Raw genomic sequence first — 9330 nt, 5'->3', positions numbered from 1 at the left:
ACCCACGCAGACACAGGGAGAACACACACCACACTCCTCACAGACAGTCACCCGGAGGAAACCCACGCAGACACAGGGAGAACACACACCACACTCCTCACAGACAGTCACCCGGAGGAAACCCACGCAGACACAGGGAGAACACACCACACTACTCACAGACAGTCACCCGGAGGAAGCCCACACAGACACAATCAGAACACACCACACACCTCTCAGACAGTCACCTGGAGGAAACCCACGCAGACACAGAGAAAACACACCACACTCCTCACAGACAGTCACCCGGAGGAAACCCACGCAGACACAGGGAGAACACACCACACTCCTCACAGACAGTCACCCGGAGGAAACCCACGCAGACACAGGGAGAACACACACCACACTCCTCACAGACAGTCACCCGGAGGAAACCCACGCAGACACAGGGAGAACACACCACACTCCTCACAGACAGTCACCCGGAGGAAACCCACGCAGACACAGGGAGAACACACCACACTCCTCACAGACAGTCACCCGGAGGAAACCCACGCAGACACAGGGAGAACACACACCACACTCCTCACAGACAGTCACCCGGAGGAAACCCACGCAGACACAGGGAGAACACACCACACTCCTCACAGACAGTCACCCGGAGGAAACCCACGCAGACACAGGGAGAACACACCACACTCCTCACAGACAGTCACCCGGAGGAAACCCACGCAGACACAGGGAGAACACACACCACACTCCTCACAGACAGTCACCCGGAGGAAACCCACGCAGACACAGGGAGAACACACCACACTCCTCACAGACAGTCACCCGGAGGAAACCCACGCAGACACAGGGAGAACACACACCACACTCCTCACAGACAGTCACCCGGAGGAAACCCACGCAGACACAGAGAAAACACACCACACTCCTCACAGACAGTCACCCGGAGGAAACCCACGCAGACACAGAGAAAACACACCACACTCCTCACAGACAGTCACCCAGAGGAAACCCACGCAGACACAGGGAGAACACACCACACTCCTCACAGACAGTCACCCGGAGGAAACCCACGCAGACACAGGGAGAACACACCACACTCCTCACGGACAGTCACCCGGAGGAAACCCACGCAGACACAGGGAGAACACACACCACACTCCTCACAGACAGTCACCCGGAGGAAACCCACGCAGACACAGGGAGAACACACCACACTCCTCACGGACAGTCACCCGGAGGAAACCCACGCAGACACAGGGAGAACACACACCACACTCCTCACAGACAGTCACCCGGAGGAAACCCACGCAGACACAGGGAGAACACACACCACACTCCTCACAGACAGTCACCCGGAGGAAACCCACGCAGACACAGGGAGAACACACCACACTACTCACAGACAGTCACCCGGAGGAAGCCCACACAGACACAATCAGAACACACCACACACCTCTCAGACAGTCACCTGGAGGAAACCCACGCAGACACAGAGAAAACACACCACACTCCTCACAGACAGTCACCCGGAGGAAACCCACGCAGACACAGGGAGAACACACCACACTCCTCACAGACAGTCACCCGGAGGAAACCCACGCAGACACAGGGAGAACACACACCACACTCCTCACAGACAGTCACCCGGAGGAAACCCACGCAGACACAGGGAGAACACACCACACTCCTCACAGACAGTCACCCGGAGGAAACCCACGCAGACACAGGGAGAACACACACCACACTCCTCACAGACAGTCACCCGGAGGAAACCCACGCAGACACAGGGAGAACACACTACACTCCTCACGGACAGTCACCCGGAGGAAACCCACGCAGACACAGGGAGAACACACACCACACTCCTCACGGACAGTCACCCGGAGGAAACCCACGCAGACACAGGGAGAACACACCACACTCCTCACAGACAGTCACCCGGAGGAAACCCACGCAGACACAGGGAGAACACACCACACTCCTCACAGACAGTCATCCGGAGGAAACCCACGCAGACACAGGGAGAACACACACCACACTCCTCACGGACAGTCACCCGGAGGAAACCCACGCAGACACAGGGAGAACACACTACACTCCTCACGGACAGTCACCCGGAGGAAACCCACGCAGACACAGGGAGAACACACACCACACTCCTCACGGACAGTCACCCGGAGGAAACCCACGCAGACACAGGGAGAACACACCACACTCCTCACGGACAGTCACCCGGAGGAAACCCACGCAGACACAGGGAGAACACACACAACACTCCTCACGGACAGTCACCCGGAGGAAACCCACGCAGACACAGGGAGAACACACACCACACTCCTCACAGACAGTCACCCGGAGGAAACCCACGCAGACACAGGGAGAACACACCACACTACTCACAGACAGTCACCCGGAGGAAGCCCACACAGACACAATCAGAACACACCACACACCTCTCAGACAGTCACCTGGAGGAAACCCACGCAGACACAGAGAAAACACACCACACTCCTCACAGACAGTCACCCGGAGGAAACCCACGCAGACACAGGGAGAACACACCACACTCCTCACAGACAGTCACCCGGAGGAAACCCACGCAGACACAGGGAGAACACACACCACACTCCTCACAGACAGTCACCCGGAGGAAACCCACGCAGACACAGGGAGAACACACCACACTCCTCACAGACAGTCACCCGGAGGAAACCCACGCAGACACAGGGAGAACACACACCACACTCCTCACAGACAGTCACCCGGAGGAAACCCACGCAGACACAGGGAGAACACACTACACTCCTCACGGACAGTCACCCGGAGGAAACCCACGCAGACACAGGGAGAACACACACCACACTCCTCACGGACAGTCACCCGGAGGAAACCCACGCAGACACAGGGAGAACACACCACACTCCTCACAGACAGTCACCCGGAGGAAACCCACGCAGACACAGGGAGAACACACCACACTCCTCACAGACAGTCATCCGGAGGAAACCCACGCAGACACAGGGAGAACACACACCACACTCCTCACGGACAGTCACCCGGAGGAAACCCACGCAGACACAGGGAGAACACACTACACTCCTCACGGACAGTCACCCGGAGGAAACCCACGCAGACACAGGGAGAACACACACCACACTCCTCACGGACAGTCACCCGGAGGAAACCCACGCAGACACAGGGAGAACACACCACACTCCTCACAGACAGTCACCCGGAGGAAACCCACGCAGACACAGGGAGAACACACCACACTCCTCACAGACAGTCATCCGGAGGAAACCCACGCAGACACAGGGAGAACACACACCACACTCCTCACGGACAGTCACCCGGAGGAAACCCACGCAGACACAGGGAGAACACACCACACTCCTCACAGACAGTCACCCGGAGGAAACCCACGCAGACACAGGGAGAACACACACCACACTCCTCACAGACAGTCACCCGGAGGAAACCCACGCAGACACAGGGAGAACACACACCACACTCCTCACAGACAGTCACCCGGAGGAAACCCACGCAGACACAGGGAGAACACACCACACTACTCACAGACAGTCACCCGGAGGAAGCCCACACAGACACAATCAGAACATACCACACACCTCTCAGACAGTCACCTGGAGGAAACCCACGCAGACACAGAGAAAACACACCACACTCCTCACAGACAGTCACCCGGAGGAAACCCACGCAGACACAGGGAGAACACACCACACTCCTCACAGACAGTCACCCGGAGGAAACCCACGCAGACACAGGGAGAACACACCACACTCCTCACAGACAGTCACCCGGAGGAAACCCACGCAGACACAGGGAGAACACACACCACACTCCTCACAGACAGTCACCCGGAGGAAACCCACGCAGACACAGGGAGAACACACCACACTCCTCACAGACAGTCACCCGGAGGAAACCCACGCAGACACAGGGAGAACACACCACACTCCTCACAGACAGTCACCCGGAGGAAACCCACGCAGACACAGGGAGAACACACACCACACTCCTCACAGACAGTCACCCGGAGGAAACCCACGCAGACACAGGGAGAACACACCACACTCCTCACAGACAGTCACCCGGAGGAAACCCACGCAGACACAGGGAGAACACACCACACTCCTCACAGACAGTCACCCGGAGGAAACCCACGCAGACACAGGGAGAACACACACCACACTCCTCACAGACAGTCACCCGGAGGAAACCCACGCAGACACAGAGAAAACACACCACACTCCTCACAGACAGTCACCCGGAGGAAACCCACGCAGACACAGAGAAAACACACCACACTCCTCACAGACAGTCACCCAGAGGAAACCCACGCAGACACAGGGAGAACACACCACACTCCTTACAGACAGTCACCCGGAGGAAACCCACGCAGACACAGGGAGAACACACCACACTCCTCACGGACAGTCACCCGGAGGAAACCCACGCAGACACAGGGAGAACACACACCACACTCCTCACAGACAGTCACCCGGAGGAAACCCACGCATACACAGGGAGAACACACCACACTCCTCACAGACAGTCACCCGGAGGAAACCCACGCAGACACAGGGAGAACACACCACACTCCTCACGGACAGTCACCCGGAGGAAACCCACGCAGACACAGGGAGAACACACACCACACTCCTCACAGACAGTCACCCGGAGGAAACCCACGCAGACACAGGGAGAACACACCACACTCCTCACGGACAGTCACCCGGAGGAAACCCACGCAGACACAGGGAGAACACACACCACACTCCTCACGGACAGTCACCCGGAGGAAACCCACGCAGACACAGGGAGAACACACACCACACTCCTCACAGACAGTCACCCGGAGGAAACCCACGCAGACACAGGGAGAACACACCACACTCCTCACAGACAGTCACCCGGAGGAAACCCACGCAGACACAGGGAGAACACACCACACTCCTCACAGACAGTCACCCGGAGGAAACCCACGCAGACACAGGGAGAACACACACCACACTCCTCACAGACAGTCACCCGGTGCAGGACTCGAACCCACAACTTCTAGGTCCCTGAAGCTGTGACAGAAACATTACCTGCTGTGCCACCCTCTGTTGCCAGTTATCCTCATTTTTTTTTTTTTTTTGTAGCATTCCACAACTCTACCAGTCTTTTTCTTCTGTTCCATTTTTTAATATGCTGTTGTCATCAAATTAAAAATGTGCAATTATTTTTCAAACAATAATACAAAATTTTAAATATTGTCTTTTGTGGCCTTTTCAATGAAATACAGGGTTTAAATGATTTGCACATCACTGTGTTCTGTGTCTCAACATCTCATCAAAAGTTGTGCACATGTCTGACTTCAGGAGTTATACACATGACGTTTGCAGGTTTTTCCAAGTCGTCCCAAACACACCAGGCCTCAAAGGATCTTCACAGAAGTTTTGAAGCAGAAGTGAGAACCCCATTCCGCCGGAATGCCGGTGGGTGGAAGAATTACATTTGTTTATGCACCACATTTGCTTCTCTCCCCCTCCCCCTCCCTCCAGCCCCACCATCACGGGGCGTGGCTGATGTGATCTTTGCCCCTACGTCAGAGCGTGGCTCCGCCCACCAGGGCTTTCGCTCTTTCTCTCTCAGTGTTGCATCCATTTTTTTTCTGCATTGAAGAAACCTCCAAGAACTGTCGGACCCGGGGGAGGAAGCCGAGCCCCCCTCCCAACCCCCCCAACCCCCCACCCCCCCTGCACCGGGACCACAGCCGAGGAGAGGGAGAGGGAGAGGGAGAGGGAGAGGGGGATAGAGAGAGGTTGTAGCAGGGGCTGCAGCTATGGGTTAGACTGCGCCGAGATGACTGCGAGCTGAGAGGAGGTGAGAGCTGGATTTGTTTGTGCGGAATGGGGGGCTGATGGAGAAGGAGGTGGAGGTGGAGAAGCTGGTGCAGAATGAACAGACTCAGTAGAAATCGGCTGCTTTGTCTTCATCGTTGTTGATATCGGTGTAGCGTGTGTGTGTGTGTGTGTTAGGTGCTTCTCCCATGCGAAAGCAGTGCAGGTGACCACACGCCAAACGTAGCCCCCTTCTAACGCACCATTACGTGGCTCTAACTCTTCATCACATCCAGTGCATTCAGTGCGTACAGTTCCTATAGGACAGCAGTGGTCAGTGCTCTGCACCACAGGTGACTTATGGACAACTCCGGTGCTGCTTTGGCTACAGTACTGACCCCTGTTTGTACACATGCATGACCTGCTGGAGAAGGCACTGCTGTGGATTTACAGAGCCAGGCCACCTTCTGAGGGCAGTGCAGGTGACCACTCGCCAACCGGAGCCACGGTAACCACCAATGCAGCACTCTGTGGGGATAGATAGATAGTGGACGGTAATGTCTATGGACATTCCAATAGCCCCTGTGCTGCTTTCTGCACACGTTTATAACCTCCCGGACCCCACGGGTGTAGACGTAGCTACACGGTTTGAAGGTGCAGGGGGGAGTAGAGGTCCATTTAGGACAGTGATATTGAGCCTCAGGGTTGCTGTCCAGCTGTGCCTTGTTTTCTATTCCTATATATGACTGTGTTTATATACGTAGGGCAGTAGAGGTCAGTGTTATGCACCACAGGTGACGATGGACAGCTGCAGTGCTGCTTTAGCTACGTTTCTGACCCCTGACCCCTAAATCCACTGCCCACAGGAGCACTTTGTAGTTCTACAATAACAGACTGTTGTCCATCTGTTGCTCTGCATACTTTATTAGCCCCCTTTCCCCCTGTTCCTCAGCGCTCAGGACCCCCACAGAGCAGGTGTGATGTGGTGGTGGATCACTCTCAGCGCTGCAGTGACACTGACGTGGTGGTGGTGTGTTAGTGTGTGTTGTGCTGATGTAGAGTGGATCAGACACAGCAGTGCTGCTGGAGTTTTTAAACCCCTCAGTGTCTGGACTGAGAACAGTCCACCGACCAAAAACATCCAGCCGACAGCGTCCTGTGTCACTGATGAAGGACTAGAGGACGAGCGACACACACTGTGCAGCGACAGATGAGCTACTGTCTCTGACTCTACATCTACAAGGTGGACCAACGAGGGAGGAGTGTCTCACAGAGTGGACAGAGAGTGGACACAGGGTTTAAAAACTCCAGCAGCACTGCTGTGTCTGATCCACTCTACACCAGCACAACACACACTAACACATGATATGATAGTATATGAAACGTGTAATATTGTGTGTTTGTTTTTCTGTGCAGCAGTGTGAAGATGTCCGCTCCTCTCAGGCCCCGGTCCAGTCCGGCGGCTCAGCCGGACGCACCGGACCTCAGTCACCTCACCGAAGAGGAGCGCAAGATCATCCTCTCGGTCATGAATCGACAGAAAAAAGAAGAGGAGAAGGAGCAGTCCATGCTGAAGTAAGAGACCTCTACTCACTGACCACAGCTGGGCCCAGGGGACACTTCCATACAACAGCTTAGTGTTTAAAAGCCTTAGCAGTGGCTGGTTGGTCTGTTGTGACTGGGTGAGTGTGTGAAACTGTTCACAGGTGTGAGTGTGTGAGTGACTGGGTGAGTGTGTGTGTGACTGGGTGAGAGTGTGAAACTGTTCACAGGTGTGAGTGTGTGAGTGACTGGGTGAGTGTGTGAAACTGTCCACAGGTGTGAGTGTGTGAGTGACTGGGTGAGTGTGTGTGTGACTGGGTGAGAGTGTGAAACTGTTCACAGGTGTGTGTGTGAGAGTGACTGGGTGAGTGTGTGAAACTGTCCACAGGTGTGAGTGTGTGAGTGACTGGGTGAGTGTGTGAAACTGTCCACAGGTGTGAGTGTGAAACTGTTCACAGGTGTGAGTGACAGGGTGACTGTGACACACTTCACAGGTGTGTGTGAGTGACTGGGTGAGTGTGTGAAACTGTCCACAGGTGTGTGTGAGTGTGTGAGTGACTGGGTGAGTGTGTGAGTGACTGGGTGAGTGTGTGAAACTGTCCACAGGTGTGAATATGTGACTGGGTGAGTGTGTGACACTGTCCACAGGTGTGAGTGTGAGTGACTGGGTGAGTGTGTGACACTGTCCACAGGTGTGAGTGTGTGAGTGACTGGGTGAGTATCTGAAACTGTCCACAGGTGTGAGTGTGAGTGACTGGGTGAGTGTGTGAAACTTTCCACAGGTGTTAGTGTGTGAGGGACTGGGTGAGTGTGTGAAACTGTCCATGTGTGTGTGTGTGTGTGTGAGACTGGGTGAGTGTGTGACACTGTCCTCAGGTGTGAGTGACTGGGTGTGTGTGTGTGTGACTGGGTGAGTGTGAGTGACTGGGTGAGTGTGTGACACTGTCCACAGGTGTGAGTGTGTGAGGGACTGGGTGAGTGTGTGAAACTGTCCGTGTGTGTGAGTGACTGGGTGAGTGTGTGACACTGTCCTCAGGTGTGAGTGTATGAGTGACTGGGTGAGTGTGTGAAACTTTCCATGTGTGTGTGTGTGTGTGTGAGACTGGGTGAGTGTGTGACACTGTCCTCAGGTGTGTGAGACTGGGTGAGTGTGTGACACTGTCCTCAGGTGTGAGTGTATGAGTGACTGGGTGAGTGTGTGAAACTTTCCGTGTGTGTGTGAGACTGGGTGAGTGTGTGACACTGTCCTCAGGTGTGTGAGACTGGGTGAGTGTGTGACACTGTCCTCAGGTGTGAGTGTATGAGTGACTGGGTGAGTGTGTGAAACTTTCCGTGTGTGTGTGAGACTGGGTGAGTGTGTGACACTGTCCAAAGTTGTGAGTGACTGGGTGAGTGTGTGACACTGTCCTCAGGTGTGAGTGACTAGGTGTGTGTGTGAGTGACTGGGTGAGTGTGTGTCTGTGACTGGGTGTGTGATTGAGTGAATGTGTGTGTGTGTGTGTGTGTGTGTGACTGGGTGAGTGATTGAGTGAATGTGTGTGTGTGACTGGGTGAGTGTGGGATGCATCTGAAGCATTTGGAGAACTCGTCCCTTGGAGCAGACGTGGGGCGGGGGGTAGGATGTTGTGGATGTTAAAGGATGTGAAAGCACTGTTCTTCTCCTATTCCTCTGGCTTCTTCTGAGGATGAAACTGGCGACTTTTTGGTCCCACATCTGCGTCTATAACCTTCAGGCCATTGCTGCTGTCCCACGCCGTTTATCTCTGATTTGTCAGTTGTTGCTAAACCTGAAAATTCAGCCGCCTTAAACACGATTAATAACCATTAAAGGAGCAATATGTGATTCTTCTCCGTTTTATTAAAGTGCCATTACTTAGTGGTTTGATACTTAGTGGTTTTCTGTACTAATCCCAGCTTAATATGGCCACTGCCAGGTGAGTAACCCACTCTC

The 9330-nt window shown here is 54.6% G+C and overlaps 1 protein-coding gene across 3 annotated transcripts in view; it reads left to right on the top strand.

Moving 5' to 3' along the window:
* Positions 1-5791: 5791 nt before the first annotated feature.
* rims2b (regulating synaptic membrane exocytosis 2b) overlaps positions 5792-9330 on the top strand; it is a 172654-nt gene continuing 169115 nt past the window's right edge. For all 3 annotated transcript variants that reach the window (XM_066674038.1, XM_066674037.1, XM_066674040.1), the window contains exons 1-2: positions 5792-5880; positions 7254-7412. In XM_066674038.1, coding sequence (XP_066530135.1) covers positions 7264-7412 — 149 coding nt within the window. In that variant the 5' untranslated portion in view covers positions 5792-5880; positions 7254-7263. The remainder of the gene's footprint in view (positions 5881-7253; positions 7413-9330) is intronic.

The sequence above is a fragment of the Hoplias malabaricus genome, chromosome 6 (assembly GCF_029633855.1).
Source record: "Hoplias malabaricus isolate fHopMal1 chromosome 6, fHopMal1.hap1, whole genome shotgun sequence".
Taxonomy (NCBI): Eukaryota; Metazoa; Chordata; class Actinopteri; order Characiformes; family Erythrinidae; genus Hoplias; species Hoplias malabaricus.
The sequence above is the reverse complement of the archived record's forward strand: the minus strand, read 5'-3'. Positions and strand labels throughout refer to the sequence as shown.